This window comes from Manis javanica, chromosome 13, assembly GCF_040802235.1.
Source record: "Manis javanica isolate MJ-LG chromosome 13, MJ_LKY, whole genome shotgun sequence".
NCBI classification, from domain to species: domain Eukaryota; kingdom Metazoa; phylum Chordata; class Mammalia; order Pholidota; family Manidae; genus Manis; species Manis javanica.
The window spans coordinates 45,540,340-45,566,026 of NC_133168.1; the positions used below are offsets into that span (position 1 = coordinate 45,540,340).

At 42.4% G+C, this 25,687-nt stretch overlaps 1 protein-coding gene across 1 annotated transcript; it reads right to left on the bottom strand.

Moving 5' to 3' along the window:
• Positions 1 to 2,876: 2,876 nt before the first annotated feature.
• HDDC2 (HD domain containing 2) lies at positions 2,877 to 25,633 on the bottom strand. The gene is made up of 6 exons (XM_036993749.2): positions 25,390 to 25,633; positions 24,113 to 24,234; positions 22,300 to 22,402; positions 17,093 to 17,161; positions 6,429 to 6,567; positions 2,877 to 3,255 (listed from the first exon to the last, which is right to left on the bottom strand). The coding sequence occupies exons 1-6, from the start codon at positions 25,471 to 25,473 to the stop codon at positions 3,155 to 3,157; spliced, it is 618 nt and encodes a 205-aa protein (XP_036849644.1). The 5' UTR covers positions 25,474 to 25,633; the 3' UTR covers positions 2,877 to 3,154.
• Positions 25,634 to 25,687: the final 54 nt, after the last annotated feature.

Consider the following 25,687-nt stretch of genomic DNA (forward strand, 5'->3'; position numbering starts at 1 on the left):
TTGTCCTAAGATGTGTGTGAATAAGTCATATCACTCTTTAAACGAATCAGTTGTTGGTAAGCGGGTAGTCTTAGCGTAGAGGTTTCATTTCCTCACTGCCTAATCACTCAAGAGCTGGCTATTTCTTACTGCAAATGTGCACGATCATTGTGGCTTGACTGGCTCCTCACTTTTCCTATTATGTTCAGCTGGGCTCAGTTCACATAGTTTGATGTGTTCTGCAAGTGCTCCAAGGTTTTCACATACGATGGCCATAACCTTTTATTAACAAAATGACTTCAGGTCAACACTACATGAAATTACTCCACAACAAATGTTATCTCAGTAATCGAGAGTTCCAGCATGAATTGTGATGACAAAGTAAACAGGCTTTTTAAAAAGCAAGCAATTCTGTAATTCAACAATTTGCCTCCTTTTAAGTGCTGTTGCTTTGATGGCAAATACTCATAAATTTATGCTGCAACTTTATAACTCACATCTCATAATTACTGTCTGTTGGTAGGTGATGTCAGCAAAGCAATCTGCTTTTTTACCCTAAATGACACATATTCTTATAAAGTTGTTGCTTGGACCATAGAAAACAGAACAAACTGCATGTTTTATTATGGAATGTCTTGACATGCTACGCCATGCACTGTAGTCAGCATGAGAACACTGGGAATCTAAGCTGCTCCGTCATAGTTCATTGTTACATAATTAGCTATCAGCTTGGAAGTTGTTGAACTTCAGTATAAAATGGTGCATAATGTTGTGAACTTTCACCACAACACTCACCTATTATAAAATTGGAGGGCAGCTGTGATAAAGGAAGATGGTGGTAAAGTTTAAAGTGATTTAAATAGAAAATGTAAAAATTTTTGAGTCTGGTATTCAAATATAATTTCAAAAGCTTAATGTTACTTTTGATCATCTCTATTTAAGAATGGTCAAATTCTTTATTCTACATTTCTGCCTGACTTTAGTTCATACCATACGGAGTATCTATCAAGGCAAAGCCAAGATTACATAATCATGTCTCCCAGAGAAATCATCCCTGGTTTCACTTTGAATATGAAGACTGGCAAATTTACTTAAATAAAAATGCTGTATACAAAGGATGCTTTTCTACAAGGCACTTCAGTCATTTATCTCAAAGCATGTATCACTAGACTGAGGTGAAGAGGTTGGACACTGTCAGAATCAACATTTTTTGAATACAAGGGTATTAAAAATTACCTAACAGCTGGTGAAATGCCAGTCCACAGGGAGAAGCAAAGAATTGCTTTTGGGAAAGAACCCCCACCCCACCACAGCCAGCCCAGGGATCCTGGCAGGGAAAACTGCCCCAAGGTGACCCCTCCTCCTCCTGTGCAGCCCAGGCTTCCATCCTCCTTTTTTGAGTGCAGTGGTTTCTCTTCTTCATTCTAAGGAGATAAGAATTCTTTTTTGTTCGGTTCAACCAAAGAATAATTACTCACTTTGCATCATAATAATAGGATGTTACTCAGAAGACCAATTCCAGGCAAGTAGCAGGTATCTGAGGAAAAACTTTAAGTGATAATGAGATATTTGTAGACATTGACCAATGAGTTCAGTAAATGTCTTCTGTATTTATCCTTCATTTTGTTGCTATGAAGTGGTATTTATAGTACCATTACATTTTCTATTTTTAAACATACCCCCTCAGTAAGGAAGGTTTAGGGTTAAATGTGAACCCTCATTTGGTAGGCAGATGGAAAACTGACATAATGATTAAATGACTAGTATTATTAAGTCTGCCTCAGTAGAGGCTTCCAAAGTGTCTCTGAATTTGTGAAAATTACAGCAGGCAGAAAATCCCAAATAAAACTCCAAAGCCACAGAAAATCTGGTTATAGATATTTTAATTTTATCTGGCGTTATTTTGTGTGCATGTTTTCATACCAGAAGACTCTGAAATACTGGTAGATTGTGTCCAAACTAACCATATCTCCAATAATAATCTGACTTTGCTGATTTTCAATCATTTACCATTTTCTAAATACTGTTGCAACGATGTGACAGTATTCTGATGCAGCGGCATTGCTCTTTCCAATGCAGAGCAGTTACATGTACACGTGTGAGTTGCTTCTAAAGAGATCATGCACTTTGCTTCCTGCAAATTGGGTATCCATGGATACTGCGGTTTCCAAAGAAACACTGCCTAGAATTCTCACCATGCCAGCCTAAAGGCCTTCAAATGAAAACTGACATTTGAATTAAAGGTACAGATATCATTTATTCCACACCAAAATACTGGGCAGGTTTACATGGATGGCCTTTTTTTCCTCACTGTTCAGTGGTTGTGCATCATTTCTTGTGCATCATTTAAAGGCAAGCAGGGTGGATTACTTACCCTTGGAAGGGAAATGGGGGAAGAAATGGGGCCTGAGTGTTCCCTACTTAAGGTCCAATGACCCCAGCAATACTCTTCTTACTATATATTTCTCACCTGGTGATCAGTGTTCTTATAATCAGGTCTTAAGTTCTGTACCCATCAGGGAAAAATGCACAGAGGAAGACAAGTGGCACTGGAGATTCATGCCCCAATTTATATCCTCAAATGACAAAAAGCACTAGGGGAAGAGGTGGAACCTGTTACCAGTTTACAAGTCTATGATCAGGGGCTAAAGCAGGTCCTCCTAAAATGAGAAATCTGTCTCCACAGAGTGATCATTTGAATAAAGCAGCATTTCATCTAAGGAGAGAATGCATTACAATACATTCTTTTTCCTGGGTCCTTGTAACTAAGCTGAAGAATCTGTTCTTAAAAGCAATCATAATTAAATTTTCCATCTTTCAATGGATACGGTTTTCAGAGATGTAGGTTATTAATTCAGAATAAGATGGTTTAACTATCTCCAATAAATATTCCAAAGTTTAGGGTTTTAAAGATGTATTTATTTAGTTGATAGAAAGTAAAGCCCCCCCAGCCACCACCACCAATGCCCCCAGTCTTCATCAATGGCGTTTTCATGGCCACATTCTGTTCCATGGCTTCTTTTATTGCCCAAATTACATCATGTTTTTTTGCTGGACTCCAAGCAACTGAAACTAAACAGACTCACATCTGGGGACATCAACAAACCAACAAAACACAGTACTATGAAAGGGAAAAATAAAACGTTTGTTACAGAAGTGCAGCAACATAGACATCTCAGCATCCTGGTTCACGGGGGGCACCGGAGGCTATGTTAGCATTTCTTTCTGCCTCAAGTTCAGATACAAGCTCTACTATTTCAGGGTGACTGAATTTTCCTGCAAGGCAAAGAAAAAGATATTGATGGCAGAATACATCAATTTCTCCAGCTTGATTCCAGGGCTCTTGGGCTTGATTCTATGATCCGGCCCATACTTCACTCCAGTGCAGAGTAATACAACTCCAGGTCCTGGAGAGTGGCCAAAGGGAACCACTAGGACCTTATTCTCTGTCACCCCAGATGCCACTGAGCATAAGGATAAGAACTGGGCAAAGATTAAGATTAAGCTGTCAATTAAGCTGAGTTGGGGGAAATGTCACCAGGCAGTGTCTGAATGCTTCTATCAAGAACTAGGGCGAAACTGGAAGGGCAGAGCCTGGATAGCTGGAAACACTCCCTGCCCATTCCACATGGAGGGGAACAGAGCACCTACATATAAAATAACCAGTAGGAAGACCAAGGAGTCTAGACTTTCCCAGGATGCAAACAAGAATGCAAACATGTCTTACAAATACCTCCACACTGAACCCTGCTCCTTAGCCCTCCCCAGATTTCTGCCCTGGGCAGCAAGCTCCAAGGTGTCCTATCTCAGGTCAGTGGCGGCTACCACAGGGGACTGTTAAACCCACTGCCTCTTCCCTGACTCTTCTCTTCCCGGTGCCTCCTGTTGCTTACCGCTTGTCCACATTCGACTGTTACATTTATTCCCTATCCTCAACCTCTTCTCTCAATGTTCCCTTCACTTTCTTGCCCTGGCTGACACCTGGCTCATTCTGAGGATACAGCTTTCCCTGCAGCCCTCTCATCCACTGACCTTTTTCTCTCAAGTGTGGCAATTACTCCCAGGCCTGGGCCTGTCCATGCTCCTAGCTGCTTCCAGGCCACCCTCTGCCCCACTGCGTAAAGGCCCTGCTGTCAGGCTACAGCGGCCATTCCACCACAATTGCTCTTATTGAAGACACCAGTTACTTCTGTGCTGCCAAATCTAGTGGCTACTCCTTCCCTCTTGAAAGTTTCTTCCCTTAGCTTTGGGGACCACTGCTCTTCTTCTCCCAAATCTATTACTCCCCCATCCTTCCCATCTCGTGGCGACTCCATTCTTGGTAGCTGCTCAGGCCAAAATCCCTGGGCTCCTCTCAAAAACAACAAACACACAAATCCTGTCAACTCTGTTCAAAACAGACCCATATCTGACCACTTTTTTCTTTTTCTCCCACTACCTCCCTGGTCTAAACCACAGATGTTTCTCAGTAGGATAGTACGACAGCCCCCAACCAGTCGCCCTGCTTCCACTGAAGTGACCTTTTCAAAATACAAGTCAGTCACAAAACATTAGTTTGGGCTTCCTATCCTCCAAGGGGGTCCCCATCTCACACAGAGCACACCCAACATCCCACGCTGGCCTGCAGGGCCCTGTGGCCTCAGCCCACATCTCCAGGGCCACCTCCCACCCTCTCTTCTCATCCACCCAACTAGCCATACAGCCTCCATGCTGCTCCTCAACATACTCGGTTTCAAAAGAGAAAAGACAGAAAAGGAGAACCTTAAATTGTAACTGAGTCAGAAAAATAAAAATAAAAGTAGTATCAAACTTAAGTCTTTAAGTCCCCTTCAAAATCCTCATAATGGTCACTGTCTACATCTTCATCCCTCTCTAATTAAATGTCTTTTTTTCACACATTATTGAGATAAGTAAGAAACCATTTCTTATGTCAGTTACACTATTTATATTTATAAACTATTTTAATAGTAAGTAATACACCAGAGTGGAAAGTGCAGTGGATTTTAATCTCAACTCAGCTATGGGCACATCACTTTCTAGGCTCAAGTTTCCTTCCTCAATAAAATGTGGAGTTTAAACTAGATAACCTTCCAGCTCCCACATTTTTTGATTCTACTAGCATTCTAATGTTTCATTTTATATTTTTCACTGTGAATGTATCAAAATAGAAGACAGCCATGTTAAAAGGAAAAGCACTACATAAATATTCCTTGTATGTTAGTCATATTAATGATGAAATATGCTACCTTGAAACACAATCATTGCTTATAAGATAGGATGGTGATCCTTTTCTGTCAAGAGTCAGAGAGTAAATATTTTAGACTTTGTGAACTATAGGATCTCTGTTGCCAACTACTTAACTCTGCTGCTATAGCACAAAAGCAGTATAGACAATACATAAAGAATGAGTGTGGCTACTTCAATAAAATTTTATTTACATAAACAAGCTGCAGGCCAGTTTGGCCTGTGGGCTATAGTTTACTGACCCCGGGTTATAATGCTATTCTACTTAACTGAAGTCAACATTTTTTAACACCACCCGTTAGGGACAGATGAGACAAGACGGGTCTTGGCCTCAAGCAGCTTACTATGGGGTGGTGAGTAAGTGCGGGCTTGGGAAGAGGCCCAGTGAGGAACATCATTAAGGAGAATGCAAGTCAGACTGAGAACACGATGGCATGCCACAGCTCGACTGCAGACCAAGCAAAAATGAAGGGAACACTTAGTTTTGACAGGGAGGATTAGGACAGGAAGCCAGAGATAGGAGAGGTCTTAACCTGCAGAGATTTTTAGGTCACTTCAAGTCAAGATTTTATTTTTTAGGAAGAGAAAAGGCACAAAGTTTTAAGAACAAAGATGTGATGATACTTGTATCTACAAAGGAGGAAGCCACAGACATGCAGGATGAACTAAAGAGCCTACCCGGTTAAGTGGGGAGGTTATAACAATGGTCCAGTACAGAAACAATGAGGGCCTTGTCAAGGGCAGAGGTAGCAGGGCTGGTGAAGAGAGAAGGAAAATCCAATCAACTTCCCTGCAGTGCAGATCATACTTTGGGGCCTAGACTGTGAGCTGGGAACCACCTCTACTGGGTGAGGCCACATGAGGGTCCAGAGAGGCCCCAGAAGGATGATCTCTAACAGCACTCTCAGGGGAGATGGAGGCCGGACTAAGCCCAAAGAGCAAACAGGGAGGAGAAGCATTTTAGTCCAGGGAGCAGCATGAACACCAGGGGACACTGGTGGCCGTGGATGTGAACCTGGCATTAGACTAGAACCCCGGGCAGCAGTGCTCTCCCACACCAGCCACTTCTCACTGGATCCTGCCGTCTTCTCTGTACACTGCTCCAGATGAAAGGGTCAGAATATAGAGTCACCAACAGAATGTTAGTCCCTACACTAGCAGTGAGCCCAGCTGAAATGATGCTTGTTGAAAACAGCATCGAGTACCTGCTGTGGAGTCATAGAAGTCCTGCAGTCGCCCGGGTTTCTGCTCAAGGTCCTCGTATTCGGATGCCTGAAGAATCATCTCACACTGATCCAGCTGCTTCACAAATTTGGCTTCTGCACTAGATTGGGCCTCATACTCCTTTAAAGAGACAATTGAAACAGCATGATTAGGCCTGCATGACAGGGTATTCCAGGAAAATTCTGATTCCAGTACTTGAAATCAAAAGTCACAGCTAAAACCACATTCTGTACTGGCCACATTTCTCCACCAAATAAAAACCCTTCAGAGAGGCACTTCACCTTTAATTTCACAGTTTAACATCAGCACTCCATGCAAGAAGGGTGTGCTCACAATTCCACCAGATGCCTCGAAACTCTCATTTGTTCAAATTGCCATTTCTAAGCATTTTTTCTTCCTGTTTAATATCTTGTCCTCAAGATAATTATTCTTCAGTCCACCTGACTGGTAGAGGTCTTTTTAATGTCAAGCTAATACTTTATCTTATGTTTCTCAAATTACTTCCTTCTCCATTTAATGTCAGGTTTCCTTTTAAAGTGAATTTCTAGCTCTCTTATTTAATTGTGGTTGCCATTTTACACTGAATCTCTGTCTTTACTTTCCAAACAGAGAGGATTTAATCAAGTCTCACTGGGTTAAAACTCTGGAGGACCAGTCAGGATCTATGAACTCTTCATGCGATAGTACATGTACATTTGTCGGTGGCAGGGAGGTGGTGAAGGCAGTGGATGGGGAAAAGCTTTTTTACCTTTCTTCCTCCCAGTGGCCCCGCCCTCCTCAGTGTACACCTGAGACAAGAAGCTACAGGAGGTCTGCTTCTTAGAGCACGACACCCGTCATACAACCATGAGTCCCAATTAATATGTATAGAATCATTCTTCTATTAGAAAACTGAAGTGCTCCTAAGTGGTTTCCCTGCAAAGTTCTTACGTATAATTAATTCCACCCAGATGTGTTCAGATAATGAACCTGTCATGCTTTCTTGGCAAGGTGATGTGATGCGAATCACTGAAGGTTTCTTGGCTTTTTATTATTATGCCTTACTCTTATAAAGGAAAGTATTTGGATTTCGTACAGCTTAAAATTATACAGGGAAATCATCTTAATATGAAACTCATTACATTTTATTTCATTTTAAAGGCACTTAAAAATAATTGCATTTTATTTAAATATTTTTCACATTTATAGTTATATGTTTATATTTCATAAATTCAAGTTCATTATTTAACAAAAAGAAATGGAATACTAGAAGGACAGCAGTCCAAAATTTTTCTCTGCTGTGAGAACTAAGATTTCAAGACCATTAGGAAATACTGTGTTTTATGAAAATTCTGATGAAATTACACATTTCTTTTAAAAATATAAATTGTTGGATTTTACCCCCCAAAATAATGGTATAGGCATTCCAATTTCACTTTCCAACAAGGAAGCAGGGCAGAGAGGAGAGTCCTACAGACAGCTCTAGAAGAAGGAGCCATGACATCTTTGGGGAACTTACTGCAAGTGGTTCCTAATGACAGGATGGAGACTTAAGTGCCAGGGGAAGAGGAGAGAGAAGACGCTGATGATGGAGGAGGAGCCAGCTCCTGCAGGGCCTTGTGGTTTATGCTAAGGGTTCTCAGCTCATGCTGCAGCTAATGGACATCCCTAAAAGGTTTCAAGCGAGAAGGGTCATGATCAGATTTGTATTTTAGAAAGATCCTTCCAGCTTCATGTGGAAAATGGCCAGACTGGAAGCCTGGTTCTCAGACTCTGTACCACTATCAGAGAAGTCAGGAAAATCTGGTCTGGCCTAACATCAAGGCAAGGAAGATGGGGAGAAGTGGGCAGACATGAGAAATGGTAAGGATGAAAAAGTGAACCAAAATGTGAAAGCGAATGAAAGGAAGAGTTGAAAATGACTTCTTAGTTTCTGGCTTGGGTAACTAAAGAGGGAGTAAAAGAGAAGAAACACAACAAAACACTGACAGAGCAAAGAAACAGCAAAACCAAAACCTCACAAACATTTATAACAAAAAGGAGGGACATAACATCACCATGAACAGCAAAATATACATGAGTTGGGACTAATCACCTCCAGCCATAAGCCCTGCATTAGAGCAGTGTCTGTCTGGGAAAAGGGACAGGGGAGCGACAGGGTCTGTCATACCTGAGAACAGGACAATCTCAAAATCTCAAATTTTAAAAACAGAGGGAAACACTGGGAGGGATCTTGCCTACTCCAGTACCAGCTGATAGAAGTCCAGCTCTGTGAATTCACCAATCTGACCTGCTGGGGGTCTTGTCCAGGACAGGGCCCCACATGAGGAGAAACTGCTGGAAGTGGAATCAAAATTGAGTAGGATAACGATAACAGAGATGAAGAAAAGTCCAGATAAAAGTGAAGAAGGGTTTGTTCCCACAAAGCCAGGATCTCTAAAAGCCAGCCCACTGTATTTTCTTAACACTACATTAAAGAAAACAAAAACAACAAAACAAAACAAAACAAAACAGAAAAGGAACCTCTGTGAAGTTAAAAAAAGCTATCTGAACCAAGTTTTTTTCTAAAAGTTCAGGAAAACTAATTGCGTATCAACATGAGCCACAGAAAGAGCAGAGGTCAGATCCCACACAAACTTACATCTCTTCCGAAAATTCAAATCAGAAAGACATTCTCATAATTTTAAAAAAGGATCAATTCTACAATAAATTATTTGAACAAGAACTAAGAGATATTAAGAAAATGGTAAGCCACAGACCATAAAAGAGATAAAAGAAAGGGTCATTTTAGAAATGAATGCTAAGCAATAAGGATGACAGGGATAGTTAAACATGATAAGCAATGTCTTAAAAAGAGAAATCAAAGTTGAAAAGGAGGTTAGTTTAAAAATAAAAAAGAAATGAAAAAGATATAAAGGATTTGAGAGAAAGCGACAAATATTGATGATAGACAAAGCAGAACCAACATACAGATATACAGGAGAAAAAGATATATAGGGGGAAGAGAAAGCCAAAGAAAAAGGAAAAACTATATTTAAGAAAATTTCTTGAAATCAAAAGAAATTTTTTAATTGAGTGTTGAAAATGCACACCACGTACCTAAGTAAGGATATTAACCCAGAATGACCTGCACCAAGACAGTCTAATAAAATTAGCATGTAAAAAAATTCCTCTGGCCACCTATGCAAAAAGGAGCACCTGATGTAGAAGGAAAGTAAAATTATGACCAGACAGTAACAACAATGCACGATGACAGAAGAAAATGGGAGATATTCAAGGAAACAAACTGGGAACCAAGGATTTTATAGCAAGTGAAACTGATCTTCAAGTATAAAAAATATGGAGCAACTATTAAAAAATAGGCAAGATTTAGAAAATGTCATTCCTGTGAGCTCTTCTTGAGGAACCTACTAAAGAACCAGCTTGGAACATGGGGAGAGACTAAGCTCTGGTGCTGAGTATCAACTACACAGCTACTTGTAGAACTAAGATTAAGTAAGATTTAAGAGAGGTTGTAGTATGTAATGGTTAAATATTTTGACAGTATAGATACAGTATAAATATTTTTAAAAAACAGGGAGAATGGAGCTAACACAGGCCAAACAACTTTATTAAGACTGTAAATTTCAGTAATCAGAATTGATAATGGTGGTTCTGAGATGGGGACATGTGCAAAGAACAATAAAGCCTATATAACCAGGATTCCTGATGGAGACAAAGGATATTTGACATAATACAGAAGAGGTTAAGTAAAAACCGTGTACTGAATCTGAATTGGAATGATGACTACGAACTCATAAGGCATTTTACATATACACAGATATCCTAGCTTAGCCCATCAAAAAGCACGGACAGAATAACCAACTCGGTAGCAATAAGCATACCTAGTGCCCAGATTGTGATCTTGAAATAGAACCTCCTATTTAAAAATAAAAAGCAGAGTAGGTTTGGCCAGAGCATGTTCAAGATGAGCGAGGCTGCAATACCCTGCCATTCCTGCTGTCAAGGAAGCAAATTCAGGTGTTTTTACCCCACTTTTCCTACATGAACTGCAATCAAAGAGCAGATGAGGAAGAATTATCTGCTAATATAGTTACTGCAACTATTAAATGAAAACAAAATAAAAACAGTATATTACTGTTCTGCAATCCCAAAGGATTAAAGGATATAAGCATCAAGAAAACCCAGACGCTACGCACCTCACTCTGAAAGGAAGCAACACCACCTCCAGCTTTACCCAGAGGACCCAGCCTCTGGATCCGACCTGAGAGAACAGGAGGACAGAGGTGCATGAACTGCATCATGCGTATGCAACTGGCGAACCCAACTATGGGATACTCTGTAAGGACAATGGTCTGGATTCATGAACAGGTAACTTGTAAGAAAAAGAAAGGGACTGGGCAGGGAGCAGGATTTACTCTCTTTAATCCATAGATTAAAAGAGACTTAGAAGACATACTAAGCTTTAGTAAATCAGCAAGATTAAACTAAAATATCTAGGAATGAACAATTGGGTGATAAAACTATGAAGAAATCCAAGTGATCACTATGAAAATCAGGGTAGTGGTTTCTTTCAGAGTAACAGAGGGGAGGAAGGTCGTGTTTCATGTTTCATTCAGAGCCTAGGAAAGGGGGTCTGGGGTGAATGGCAAAATCTTGATGGGGAGGTAGTTAAAAGGATGTTACCTTCTAATAACTCATTATGCTATCCATTGTTTTTATGTGGTTTTTCTATGTTTTATTTTTCAATAAAAAGTTTTTAAAAATGATAAAAATGGCTGAAGATAATGAGTATGACTGTGAACCTACTGAGTTGGACATTTAAGTGGAGCTGTCCGTTGGGCTGTTAGATTTATGAGTCTGGAGCTTAAAGGCAAGATTTTCAGGAGAATATATGGAATAATCAGCATGTGATCACTGAATCTCAGGAGTGTGTAGAGAGGGCCAAGAACACCGGCGTCAGAAAGAAACGGAGGCTCCGAGTTGGGCCAAGAAGAGGAGCACTTGAAGAAACCCGGAAAGAACAGTCAGAAAGGCACAAAGAAAATCAGGAATGAGCAATATCACAGCCCTGGGGAATGAAAAAACTTCAAGAACGAGTGGCAACATCTTCTCTGCAGCCAGGGTGTCAGGTGGCACGTGGGCAGAGAAGGGCGTGCTGGCTGGAGCCGCCCAGAGGCGGTCTGTGACTGCGCAAGCGCAGTGCGTGGGGGCCACGACACTGTGGGGGCGTGAGGAAGCAGTCAGGGAGTGTGGGCGATGCCTCACCTATTCGGTCGTGAAGGGAAGTAGAGAAATGTGGCATCCAGGAAGGTTTATTTCAAAATAGGGCATGTGACTATGTTTACAAGGTTTACAAAAAGCTGAGAAAGTTCCCATCCGAAAGCCTCTATTTTCTCCATGAAGGAGGAGAGAGTATTTGCTGTACAACTGGGAGAGAAGTGGCAAAGGAGTTGAAGAGAAGTTTGAAGAGAAGGACAGACAGCCGATGTTGGTCCAGAGAGATGACTGCCGGGTGCCACTGAGGAGGCACTGGCCACCCTGAGGCTCGGCAGAGCCTGGGGGCTGTCTGGGGCAGTGACTCGTGTCTCTGAGGCCAGGACAGGAGGGGAGGGTCCATCCCTACAAGCAGCACTCGGCAGCCTTCAGGTGGGCTTAGGGAAGACAAATAACTGAAATGACTCATATTGGGGTTTTGCGGAACAACAGGACAATGAATTCAAGTAGGTGAGAGATACAAGTTCTAAGTCCTGGAAAAGGGGGGCTCAAGGGAAGGGAAGCATGGAAAGGGGGGGAAGATGACACGTTTCCTCCTCCCCTTGGGGAAAGTGTGGCTGAGGGGCTTCGTTCACAGAAAGTTTATCTTTTGCATCTCCCACTATCCCACCTCCCAGCGACTCTCCCCAGGGCCGGATGCTTCTGTTGCCCTACATCAAACTCCCCCACCAAATACTGCACCTGTGCTCCAAAGGATAGAACAGCCAGACATTTTCGAAAGAGTACGTCTTAACCCAACCGTATTTCCAATGGGCTGAATGTCAGCCAACGAGGAGAGAAAATGTGGGGTGGGAACTAATCCAGGGCCGGCAGGTGTGCCAGGCATTTGGCGGGGTTTGGGGACAGCTTCTGCTATGCCTTGGGATTCAAAGGGATATTTCTTTAAAGAGAAATGCAGGTGGTCAAGTAGTCAACTTTCTGTGATACTTTGAGGAAAAAAATAAAAATGTTTTTCCTTGACTTGCAGAGAGTTGATTTCACACTTGCATAGAAAAAGATAAATTATAATCAAGGATATTTAATTGCTTCAAATAGATGTGACCCTCTGGGCTGATAGCTATATATAGTGGTGAATAGCTGTGATTAACATTTCAGAAACCAATCAACTGGCATTTTCTGTTTAACTAATACTATTCTAAGTTCTGGGCACAGAATGCCCATATTTAAAAGCAATATAAGAACACATGGACTGGAGACAAAGGAAAAACAGAGCTTACTATGTGTTAGGCAATATTCTAAGTGTTTTACCAATATTAATTAATATGATTTCCATACAACCCTATAAGTATATGGTTACTATTGCCATTTTATAGAAGAGGAAATTGAGGCACCGACAGATTCAGTAGTTGCCTGTGATCATATAGCTAGTAAGCAGGAGTCAGTATTTGAACCCTGAATATCTGATAATGAAGACCATGTACTAATATGGACATGAATTATTAAAATGCTTAAGTTAATATGAGAATCTATGTGCTGGATTGAATAGCGTTCCCCCAAAATTCATGTCAACCTGAAACTTATGAATGTCATCTTATATAATAGGGTGTTTGCAGATGAATCAATCAGATAAAGTTCTACTGGATTAGGATGGACCCTAATTCAATAACTTGATGTCCTTATAAAAAGAGGGACATTTGGGCAAGGTACTGACACAGGGAGAACCATCTGACCATGCAGGTGGACAATGGAGTGATGTGTCTACATGGCAAGGAGCGTTAAAGCTGGAAGTTTGCCAGAACCTAAGGAAAGGTGACAAGGACCCCTACTCAGAGAGCCTGGTCCCTGCCAACACTCCATTTTGGACTGCTGGCCTCCAGGACCGAGACAATAAATGTCTGTTGTTCTAAGGTACCCAAATTTGTGTTAATTTTATACAGCATCCCTAGGAAACTAAGAGAGTCTCTTGCTACTAAGAAGTAACTGACATGGCATCATGAACACAATAGAACTATAAATGCTTGTTCAATCAACCAACATACAGCACAAGCATGTAAAGGAACTGACAGACTGGGAGGGAGCCTCGTGGCCTAGCTTGGCCACGCACCAGCTAAGAGACCTAGGGCAAGGCAAGGAGCTTCAGCTCTTAGACTTCTTATCCAGAAAATGGGGTTTCTTTCAGTTTTAATTTACAAAATCCTAACAGATACAATAAAGAGCCAAAGCCAGAGTATAGAGATACTGACAAAATAGATTGAGAATATAATTAAGTAGCCACTGCACAGAACCAAAGGTATCAGACACAGAGAGAATAAGAGACACACACACTGAAAGAAAATTAGTCTGCTACTGTATAAAGTGCCACAAACTAGGTGACATAAGCACCAGAAATTCATCATCTCATAATTCTGGAGGCCAGACTTTGGAAATCAAGGTATTTGCGAAGTTAGTTCCCTCTGAGGGCTGAGAGAGAGGTATCTGATCCTGGCCTCTCTCCTGGGCTTGTAGATGGCCTTCCTCTGTACCCACCAGCATGTGTTGTGTACAAACGTACACACACACACGCACGCATACTCTTTACTTGAGAATAAACACTGAGTCCTACATAGTATACTCAGTCTGGACCTCTGGGACCCCTACTGACCTGAAGCAGCACTTCACTCATAGGGTGTGTGAACTGGTTAAGGAGGATTTAAGAGCCCTATCAAGTATTTTCTTTGAATACACTTATATAATTGTCTAAAAAATACATTGCTGCTTACTTATATGGTCCTCATTTTACCCCTCGAGCCCTTAATAGAAAAACAAAACGTGAATTCCTCAACGATTTCAAAATATGCAGAGATGAGGTTCCATGCCAGAGAGTAAAAACGCTCACTTTTCTTCTCTACATCAGTCTCTGACATCCCACAGTATTACCAATAAAGAAATTTAACCCATTTTTGTCTTCTAAGTTGCTGGTTGGCCTGGCAGCACCAATTCTAAAGAAGGACTGTCACACTCTAGGGTGGCCCTTGTGTACTTGTCCTCAGACCTTTTTTAACAAGCTTAATTATTTCAAACAGTAACTTTGACAAGATCATAGAACTGCTATCTGACTGGGTGTTAAAAGTTTTAATGTTCTGTGTTTTATATTTTTCTAAGTCCAAAGTCTAAGTAACTGCCATAGCATTTCCCTTTGAAAAATGCTGTTGTGAAGTGTAAATTTTGCAATAGCTTTACTGAGCCAGTTGTTGACAGCTAAGAAAATAATTTAACAGATAATGCCACAGTGTTTACGATAAATAAGAGGCACAAAGGTACAAATTCTTGTAAAAGGTTTTCATATTAGGAAGGTCTTTCCTCCTTAAGAGATAATACGTGGGATTTGTTTCATAAGCTCACAGGCCAGTTTTTTTCCTTTCTATATACGAAATGCAAATGTGGGTAAAATGAAGGTTCCTGTGGCCAGGATTCTCACCTGGCCCTGGTTGGCTAGCTCACTGCACATATGTGGGCAATACGTTGTTACTGACTCTATAAACAAAAAGCTCTGCTCAGTGCTCTGGGTGACACAGTGGCATGGCTGCAGGACTGCAGGGGAACAGAGCAGAGGCCAGAGTGGTGGCAGTGCCAAAGACAGACTGGGACGGCTGTGGGAGCAGAGAGGCCCAGAGGATGGTTGTGTGGGCAGAGAAGCCCAGAGGCGGAGTCCGGCTTGCTGCATGCAGACTCACTCTGGACGAGATTTTAGTGATCGACCTGCCACTGTGAAAATCAAGTTGCGTATAACCCTTTCACCTCAAGAACGTTCTACTATCATTTCTTTGGTAACTTGCTTGGGGCTGAAACCCACTGGCAAGACAGCAACCCAACTCCACTCCATTATTCCCCAACTCATAGTGTCCCAAGAGTTAACTTGGAAGTACACACTTTGGAAGAAGGGACCCTTTCTTCCTGTCGTACCTAGTAACAGATACCACCTAGCCAGGCTACAGCTAGACACATGCATTCTTTGCCAGATTAACTTTTCACAATTATTTGACAAGGTAAGTACTAAAGGCCTACAATCTCTCACTTGAAATTCTGAGGCCAGAACTGTTTGTTTTCAGCATTCTTTTGCTTTACATAAAAAGAATACGGTACATACAGTATATATTACAGGAAACCTCTAGTGGGGTCTAAGGCAAATCGGCTTACCAAACAGATGAATAAATTCTACATTAAAAAGTATTCATTTTCACACCAAGGGGATGAATGGGGACTCTAAATCGCCTCTTGGTGCCGCAGGTAAGATTGTGCTGCTGAATGAGGTCAGGTGAGGCCAGGTTTTTTGTTTTCTTTAAACTGGCTCTGTGAACTTTGTAGATTTCCTCATTGTGCCTAAGGCCCTGTGGGCTGCGTTACTCTCATTTTCTAGAAGAACTGGCTGACTGGAGCCAAGGAACTCACCCAGGGCAGGTAGCCAGGAAGTGGGATTCAAATCCAGGTCTCTCCGGCTGCAAGTCTCTGCTCTCTGCATCTCACCTTGTTGCCTTAAAAGGGTTATTTCATCCCAGCTAACAACAGAGATGGCAACACACTACAGAATCTGACCGCTGAGAAAATGGCATTTGTAGATAAATATCTGTTCAGGGTTTCAACCCTGGGCACTTCCCACCTTGTTCCCATCTTCCCAAGTCAAGGAAAACTGGAGCCAGCACAGGAGGCAGTGGGAAGGGAACTCTGCCAGTGTGAGGCTCAGGGGACAGCAAGGCTGTGGAAGAAGAGGGGAGGATCAGATCAGGATGGGAGAAAGGAGTAGGGCTCTGAAACACGTGAGAAGTGAGAGTGAGAGGCAGGGCCGTCCACGAGTGACGAGTGGGCCCAGCTCAGGAAAGGCCAGCGTGGACTGGAGGGATGTGGGAAACTAGAGGGCTCCCTCTTCACAAATGAAGAACAGCACTAGGAGTGCTGAGCAATGGAGCGCCCTGGCTCCCCTCTCCCTGCAGCCAGCCTGCCCCATAGTCCTCGTTGTCAGCGGCCCTAGGACGGGGCCCCTCTTCTGCGCTGGGCCTCATGGCTGCTACATCTCCTTGGCCTCCCTCAGCCCTAATACCAGTCCAAGCTTTCACAGATGGGCAACAGACTCAGAGAGGGGGGATGTGCCCAAGGTCACTGGGCCAGGAAGTTATGGGGGCCCATGTTCTTTTCAAGGACCAGAAATAGGCAGGTGGGTGGGTGTGGGGTTGGCAGGGTGTGGGATGAGAGCGAGGTATCAAGGAAATCCAGGGGCTGTGAGTCAAGATCCATACCAGGCATTATGGGGACAAGGCAAACGAGGAAATCGGAAGGAAGAAAAATTTTATTAGACATGAGAAATTCCTGCAGCAGCTGGGAGGTGAGAAATAGACACAAACCAGAAATAAAGATAGCTTAAGATAATCTCAGTCAACTAAAACACTGGTGAGCCTTATCCATCACATATACTTACTTGCCACAGTTCATAGAGCTCCTTTTTGAGATCCTCTGGGAGGAGCTGGGTTAGCTGCTTCATAGCTTCCTGTAATATCAAACCATTATTTTAATTATGTTCACATTTATCCTAGTTAACCACTTGTCTACAAAAGCCAAATAGCAGGCTCAAACTCTTACAAATAACTCCCAAAGGGAGGGGAAGTACTGGATAACATTTACGGCTCCCAAGGACGGCAGTCGTGTACATTAAACAGGACGTGTGTTTATTCACCTGGCCTTCAGTGAGCACTCTGTGGCCTGCAGCAGTGCAAACACAAGGGACAATGAGAAGGATGTGAGATGATGATAGATCAGAAGTGAGGCCAAGGATTTTATATATTGTCAATGGATCACAAGATTCCCACATAAATTTCACTCATAAGCATAGCAGAGTTCAAAACAATCTGACAGTAGGGAAGATAGGAAAGTAACACTGAATTACAAAGTGCAAAGAAATTTTTTGTATACTAAGATATTCACTTTCTACTGCTAGTATGTTTTTATTGCAAAATGTAAAGCTCTACACAAATGGGCAGTTATTGTCATTAACACAAAGGAAATTTCATAATAGCATTTTGTAGGCTCATGGACCCAACAGCTGAAAAGGGGTATTAAAGGGTAATTAGCCAAGCCAGCCGTATCGTATCTGAATGCTTCAATAGCACCACTGAACATTTCTTGCCTTTCCTGCATAAATACATCCAGTGGTGGGAACCCAGCTTGTCAAGAGGTGGCCCACATGAGCTTTATAAAGGCAGCACTAACAGAAAGCACATTCTTACATAAAGACGAAAATTGTTCTTCTAGTCTTCTACTATTCCTGGCCCCATCCCTCGTGCTTTCCTCCCTCACACCCAAACACAATGTTAAACAGGTGGACAGAGACCCAGGTGGCCAAAATTTCTGGGCTACAGTCATTGGTCCAAGGCTTGGCCATGTAACTCAAACCAACCACTCAGGAGCCAACTACTTGATATGTCCTGCAGAGGCCAGGAGGGAGAAGCCACAGGTAGAAGCCTGAAAGAGCCAAATCCCAAAGCAAAGCAAAGAAAATGAGAGAGTGCAGGGTGTTGTCCACATACATCTAGTCTCTAAAGTCCCAGGAGACACCCTCACTCCCATCCTTCTCTTCCTTCATTTCTGTGTTTCTCTAGCACATTAAAATACCACATTTTGGGGGCCTGAAGCCAGCAATTTTACTTTCAAATTCTTTCCCCATCCTCAATCTACGCCTCTTGATCTGCTTCAGTTCTTCTGACCAGAGGGCAGGCACCTCACACAGGATGCAGCTGTGAGAACCGTGTTTCAGCAAAGTGGTTTTATAGAAGTGGCAAAAGTCTCAAATAAAATCAAAATAACCAAATAGTGAGTTGAGAAAAACAATGAAAATAAATATGGGTATTTGTGTGTACATTTATTTATTACTGGGAGGGAAAAAATATTACAGAATACAACTACTTCCAGAGCAGACCGTACTTGCCAGGGTCAACACTGCTCTTGTAATAACACTACCATCTTGAATGGACAGTTCGCTGCATCAGACCACACCTCAGTGACATGAAATCTGGCCTTTTTTGTACCTGCATTCTCCTTTGTTTTGTTTTCATAAATCACAACAAAATACTTGAGAAAACACTTTGCACTTTTGAAAATTAAAGGTGTCCTTATAAATGGATTGCCTTTCTCTGCACTATTCCAGAAACACAAGTTTGCCCACTGCTTTTGTTTGAAAAGAATGAACTGAATAACGTACATACAGGTATATCAAAACCTAAACTTTTAGAACATAAACCTAAAAGTCTTGCTTTGACAAGGAATTATTTTCTTCCCTGTAAGGTGAGACACCAGCACCAAACAGTAATGGATGCGTGGTCTGACCGAGGTGCAATAGCACCTCCATCCCTCTAGATAATATTCCCATAAATGCAGCGTAAGACTGAATTGGCTTTTTGGAGATCACATTCAATTACTAACATATTAATAAGCTTCCTGTTGGCTAAAACCACCATGTCCTTTAAAAAAACAAAATAGATAACAAAACAAATATGTTGTTGATCTCTTCCTGAAATTCAGTAATGATTTTCTGGATCTCAACTCAGTGATATCATTTGCTATTATACAATGAGTACTGCATTTTGAGACCTCTTAGATCATCAGTATTCCCTGACTGGCAGCATATGACACAAAATCACGACTACCTTTTTAGGTGAACCCTCTGACACCAATTTCGCTAAGTGCAGGGAACATTGCTGAATATGCTAGACTTTCCCCTCCTTAGTAGTGAGCCCTGCCACTTCTACTTTTATACTGAGTCTCACCTTGTTCACACATAGATCTATAATGATAATTTTCCTAGCTTTTTCCTGTTACCAAAGCATGTCAAGAATCTGCCTTAAGTTCTGAGCTTGATAAGCTTTCAGCAAATGTCTTGTGTTGGCTTTGTGACAAGCACCCAGAGAGCATTATTCATCATTCACATGGCATTGGTGAGGCTGATCAACGAAGTAGTTAATTGCTAACTGTAGATTTAGATGGGGTTTGAAATCCGGATCACCAATTACTAGCTGTGGAACCCAGAGTAAGTTACTTAACCTCTTTGTTCCTCAGGCTTCTAATCTGTAAACCAAGGACAATAATGGCACCTACTGAAAGGACTGTTATGATGATGAAATAGTTAATATATATAAAATAAAGTGATTATCTGGCACATAAAAAGCACTCTATATAAAGTGTTCACTGTATTTTTTATTCTCTCCATTTTGCCATGTATTCTCCAATATATAGTTCTCCTTTAAACTTCTTTGTTCTTTAGTAACTTCTAACAGCTTTAACACTTGCAGATATATATACATACTATGTTTGCCTTCCGATTCAGTTTAAGTTTTTCCCTCTACAAAGGAATATAAACTCATATTGCTGTATTCCAGCTTCAAGTTCCGTACCACTAGTTCTGGATGATCCTTAAGAGACATTATTTACCAACTCAGTTTATAATATGAAGTTTATTTTATGTTTAGAAAGGGGGTCAGACTGTAACTACTGCTTTAGGCCCTTCAATTTTCTCTTCTATACTTTCATTCCCCCTTTCATCCTAACACCAACTCTCATCCAAAACAATTAGCCCTCCAGGTTTATCAAGTATTTTCCGCGCTCCCACTTCAGCTTAAAGCCTTCCTAATGCAGCTGGCAATCCTCTGGGCAAAGGTTGCTTCGTGGTTCTCATTATGTACATCCATCTCGAGCCAAGAAAGCTTCATTTAATTATCTTAATGCATGACTCAGACATCCAAGTCTTGTTCATAAACACCATCTACATAGAATTGTTCACCTCCCAGACCTTTCTCTCTGTCCCCAAATTGGAACCAGCAGCAGGAAGAGGCCATGGAGTATCAGCATCCCTAAGCTTTTGGTGTCTTGTTCATGAACATGAACTTGTGGTTCTTTAAGCTATTTCCCTGGTTCCTTCTGATTACAGCATCTACTCCCCTGTGAATCAGGAGGAGTGGGCAGTAACCAGGAGGTTTAATGAGGCTGGAAGTGTTTTCACCATTGCAAGATTCAGCGTGCAGGAAGGAGCAGCAGTCTGATTGTTCACCAGGGCTCTGTGCACCCCCAGAGGGCGTTACTAGTCAGGACGCAGCTCTTCACAAGACAGTATTCCATTTTCTCTCATCTCCAGGAGCTGGAGTGCCTTCCTATGGACTCTTTTTTTCTTCAGAAGGTTATGACTCCCTCCTCTGTGCAAGAAGCCTCAAATTGCTGTGTGCCCACATCGGGACGGTTGTCTCGTCCCTCCTCCTTCCTGTGTGTCACTCTTGGGTCTCTGATTACCCTGCACAGTTTCTCATCCACAAAGGTTGATCCAGATTCATCTTCAATGAAACTATCATTATCCACAAATGAGCTGTATAATTGAGTTTTTTCCTGTTCTTTTTCCAGATGTCATATGTCATTATTCAACATCCTATGGTTCAGGTCTAATTCCCTTCTGTAACTCAGTATCTTGAGTTAATTGGTTTCTTTCTGTATTAATTCTGCCAATCAATCTAGGATTTGTTTATTCATGACAGTCTAGACTTCTACAGAGAAAAATTTAGCTTCCTCCCTTTTTGCAGGCTGCTCTGATGCTCAGCCTGTATTCTGGACCTGTATTATGGCAGGAAAAACACACTCTTCCCTTGTTTCTAACATCTAGGATGTGTTGGAACCCCTAAACTGGTATTCTTTGCAGATCTTCCTGCCTGTAAGAGGGGCAAAAACGCTGTTGGCTACCTCCCCAGCTCTGAGAACAGCTATTTAAGCCCACCTGCCCTTTAAACCATCTTGACAAAGGGTTGGTTCACTTAGCAATTCAGGATGAGTTTCTCTGGCCTATAGTAAAAGCAGTGTGCAATAATCCCTGAATTGAGAATAGCCTTCCTGGGTTTTCCAGCCTCTGCTGCAAATACCTCTTCTTCTTTGATTTTAGGCTCTGAGTTTAGAGCCCAAATTGATACTGACTGACCATTTTATTTTTGTTTTGTCCATTTCGTACTACAACAAATATTTTTCTTTACTTGAAATTACTAAATTAAAGGACTAATTTAAAATTCACCAAATAATAATTATGGTAATGGTCATACTTGTGATTTCTGGAGCTTAACTACCATGGAGTATTCCTTCAAGTTCCAGATAGTTCCATTGTTCTAATGAAAGCCATACTATCTATGTCTGAATATAACACAGGGACAGGAAACTATATGCTGGGAGCAGGCATATTTTTCCATTCTAGTTTTAAAGAAGATTGAGAACAAGTAAGAACCAATTTGCTGCTTACTCCAGGAACTCCTTGCTTCTGGGAGGTAAGACTTCAAACCACCAAAGAGAGATCCTAATAGCACACACTAAGAGCTTACTCTTCAAGACCCTCTCTAAGACTCTGCCTCACCAGCTCCTGCCAACCTTAGGCTATTATGTCCTAAACTCTGTGTTCTCTCAACTGGTTACCCCTACTGTAAGATCCAACTAACCATCCTCCAGCTCAGGTCCTAAGACTCTGTTACTATGCCTTCCTGACCATCCCCTTCCTACATCATTACCAAGACGGTCCAGGTGGTGCTCTCCCTAACTGCAATCGGTCTGATCAACAGCCTTGCTTCGAGGCTTTTCCGGAAATCTCTTATGGAGTCAACAATCAACACTGACCTCTTCTCGCCTATGCTTCTCTTCTTTGGGGATGTTATCTGCTGGTGCTATGTCCCCAACGATGCATTCTGCCATATCGTGAACCAGGGCTAGGCGTACACATCTGACCAGGCAAGAAATGGTGAATAATTACACAGTTATATTCACTGCAAGTTCCTCCTCTATATTATTCTGAAGTTACATAATATATTTTTCTTTCTTTACCCTCACAGAGTACTTAAATGTAGTATTTTCTAAGGTAATTATATTCTGCAAACCTGCAATGATGCTGAATCACAACTACTAGTTAATATTCAACATAATAATTGTTATAATGAATTGTTATAATTGTTAGCATGAGTTTTTTTTTTTAAATGCTAGTTCCTCAAATCTCACTTTAAAAGATTGATAACTTTACAAAGCCAGGAGATGAATCTGGCTACAGCATTTACTTAGAGATACAAACTTCAGAAACAATCATTTCCCCAATAAACTAGTTAAGATGTCAAATAAGGCCCTTTATAGAGAAATGGGTGGAGCTGGACAGATCTACGTTCAACTATAGCAACCAACATTTATTAGCTGTGTGACCTTTGCCAAGTTACTTAATTTCTTTAAACAGTTTTGTAAGCTTTCATTTTATTATCTGTAAAAAAAAGAACAGTAATACTTCATAAGGTTGGTATGAAAAGTAAACTTGATAATTTACATTTCTGGCATATGCTGATCATTCAACAAATGGCTATGATTATTAGTGATAATGATTAGCGATTATTAGTGATAATGATTAGCGATCAGGATAATCATCTTCAAAATAACAAAGGCAGATAATGAGATAAATGCTCCAGAGGGCCAGCTTGTTTTTATGTTCCCATTATTACCAAAAATGGTAGAGGCCTAACAGCTTCCTTGTAGGTGTCCCTGCCTACAGTCTCTCTCTCGGGCTAGTCTTAAGTTCATTTCCATTCAACACCACGTTCATCTTGTACTGTTTGCCAAAATCTCAGCTCCACATCATCTGCAGAGTAACACAGCTCCTCAGACTCCCTGTTGAACTGTTGCTGCAATCATACGGTTTTACTTATCATTTGCAAAGTATACCTTTCCTTCCCCACCACCAGGGCTTTGGTGTCTATGCCATGCCCTTCCCTCTGCGTGCTGTCTTCTACTTCCCTACCTTGTCAACCCTTTAAAGCTCAATTCAGATTTCACCCCCAACATTAAGATCACTCAACAACAAGTGATCTCTCCTGTTAGTACACCTTGCTAATTCTCTAACGTATTTTGTGCCTTTTGTAGAAGCCACTTTGGGCCTCTGTAATTCATTTGACGTTTATATACCGTCTTATATTTCTGGCAAACTTTGTTCTGTGCTCCAAAAGCATTTTAAACACTTGCTAATTAACTCAAGCAGGAAGGATACCTCTTTCTCAGCTCTACTTTGCCAGTGCCATTCCAAAAAGCCACATCACAAATGGGTGCTACTATTCATAAAAGGAACTAGCTAAAAGCAAATAGAGCACTAATATCATGAGAGAATTTTAGATATGACACACTCTCCCTCATGGCCCTGGAGGCCTTAATACCACAGTGATGTTTCCTGGAGGCCAAGCGATACTTGTCAAGAGAAAATCCTGAGTGCAGTTTACCATACTGAAGCAATCAACACACATAGTTCTCCTTCCCACATCCTGAATCAGTATGGTTCACCTTAAATAATTTTTCTTGACACATAAAATAACCTACAAGAATTAGACACAGGCTTTAGCATGGAAAATGGTACACATCCCTATACCAAAGATCCTTACAAGCATCAAAGTTCATGTCAGCTTACCGGTCTTTGTTAAGATGGTCATCTTTGGTCAGCAGAGCCATAACTGCCATTCTGTACATGTGATCTGATACGCTCTCTGGCCTCTCAACATTTCTGTATACCCAGCCAGTCCGTGGGACTCTCTGATGAAAATGAGGAAGAGAAAGAAATTTATAAAAATACATGTTTTAACTGTCTGCTATGCTCTTCAAGAGAAGTCCAGGGTAGAGTGCACAGAAGTAGGGTTACTGTTTCAGAACATATTAAAAAATGCCTAACTGACCAAAATGATCAATATCTGGAATCAAATAAACCAGTGAGGCCAGAGAATGAGAAGGGATGATTCGCCAAGTATTCAGTAGGAAAGTCCAATAACCAAGTTAGTCTGCATTACTGATACATAAATTACAGAACATATACAAGTCCTTCAGCCATAAAACCAAACTGTCAACTATTTTATCTTTTATATTACAAGAGTTGGGACATTTTGCTTTCAGTCCCAACGAACACAAGTAGAAAACATTGTGGTGAAAGCTCTTAACTTATTGAATAAGTAACATACTTCCAAATTCTGAAGCAGGAAGGTTAAAGGCATTGCTAATTGTCACCACGAGTCCTGACTCTTCTCTTTATTCAGATCATGAGGTGACCTCGTGAGACTGCAATTTTCTCCTCAAAGTCCACCTTTCTAAAGTGTTGTATAAACAACAATGGTAGTGGCATTAAACAGTTAATGTGCTTTGAACTTAAGGAAATTCTGCAAAATCATTAAGTGGGCTGGGGTGGAGACGCACATGATGCAAAAACGGCGTGTACTATACAAGATTCTCTGTTAAAGAAATAAGTTTTGTTGTGTCCGGAAATAGCTGCGAGACAGATTTAAAGCACCCACTTAAAATCTGCCCGCCCATCCCCTGCTCCAGGCCCCACCCCAACCGCCCGGCTGCAAGGCCGCGAGCACCAACTGCACCAGGAGAGACGCGGGCCGGGCCGTGGCCCCGCACAGCACCGCGCCGGCGGCTGTCCGGGGGCCCCGCCGCGCACAGCCCCAGGCCGTGTAGACGTCGCCGGCCGGGGTCGGCCCCGCTGTCCGGCCGCGCCCTCCCCGCCGACGCGCTTTCTCCGCCTCCCGCCGAGCCGCGTGTCCGCCCACGGAGGCACCTTCCGGCTCAGTCCCTCGGCGGGAGGGCGGGGGCGGCCGGAGGCCGCAGCCCGGGGGGACCCCGCAGCCACGTCGGCCCGCGGCCGCCCGAGCCTTACCCCGCGCGCGGCCCGGCCTGCCACGAACGGCCGCTCACCTTCAGCTGCCCCACCAGCCGCAGGAACTGCAGCAGGTTTCGAGCCCCGCCGCCGCGCCGGGCCGCGGCGGAAGCCAGAGCCATGCGGCCTCCGATCCGGGCAGGGGCAGGGCGGAGCCGGCCGCGGGGCCGCAGCCTGACGCTCCACCCCTTCTCCGGCCCCTCCGCCTCCGCTCTCCGCCCTCTCCGGCCTCCGCTGCCCCGCGCTGGCGTTCGCAGGCCCCTCCGGCCGGTTTGCCACCTTCCTGCCTCAGTGGCTGCCCCTTGGGCATGACGCCGCCCGTGGCAGACGCGGTGT

What these genes read in the sequence shown, in the direction of transcription:
- HDDC2 (XM_036993749.2), bottom strand. Translation starts at nt 25,473, where the DNA reads ATGGCTCTGGCTTCCGCCGCGGCCCGGCGCGGCGGCGGGGCTCGAAAC. An exon ending in GACCATCTTAACAAAGACCG is followed by an intron (nt 22,403 to 24,112) that starts GTAAGCTGACAT and finishes TTGCCTGGTCAG; the next exon opens with ATGTGTACGCCTAGCCCTGG. An exon ending in AGAAGCATAGGCGAGAAGAG is followed by an intron (nt 17,162 to 22,299) that starts GTCAGTGTTGAT and finishes TTGATATTACAG; the next exon opens with GAAGCTATGAAGCAGCTAAC.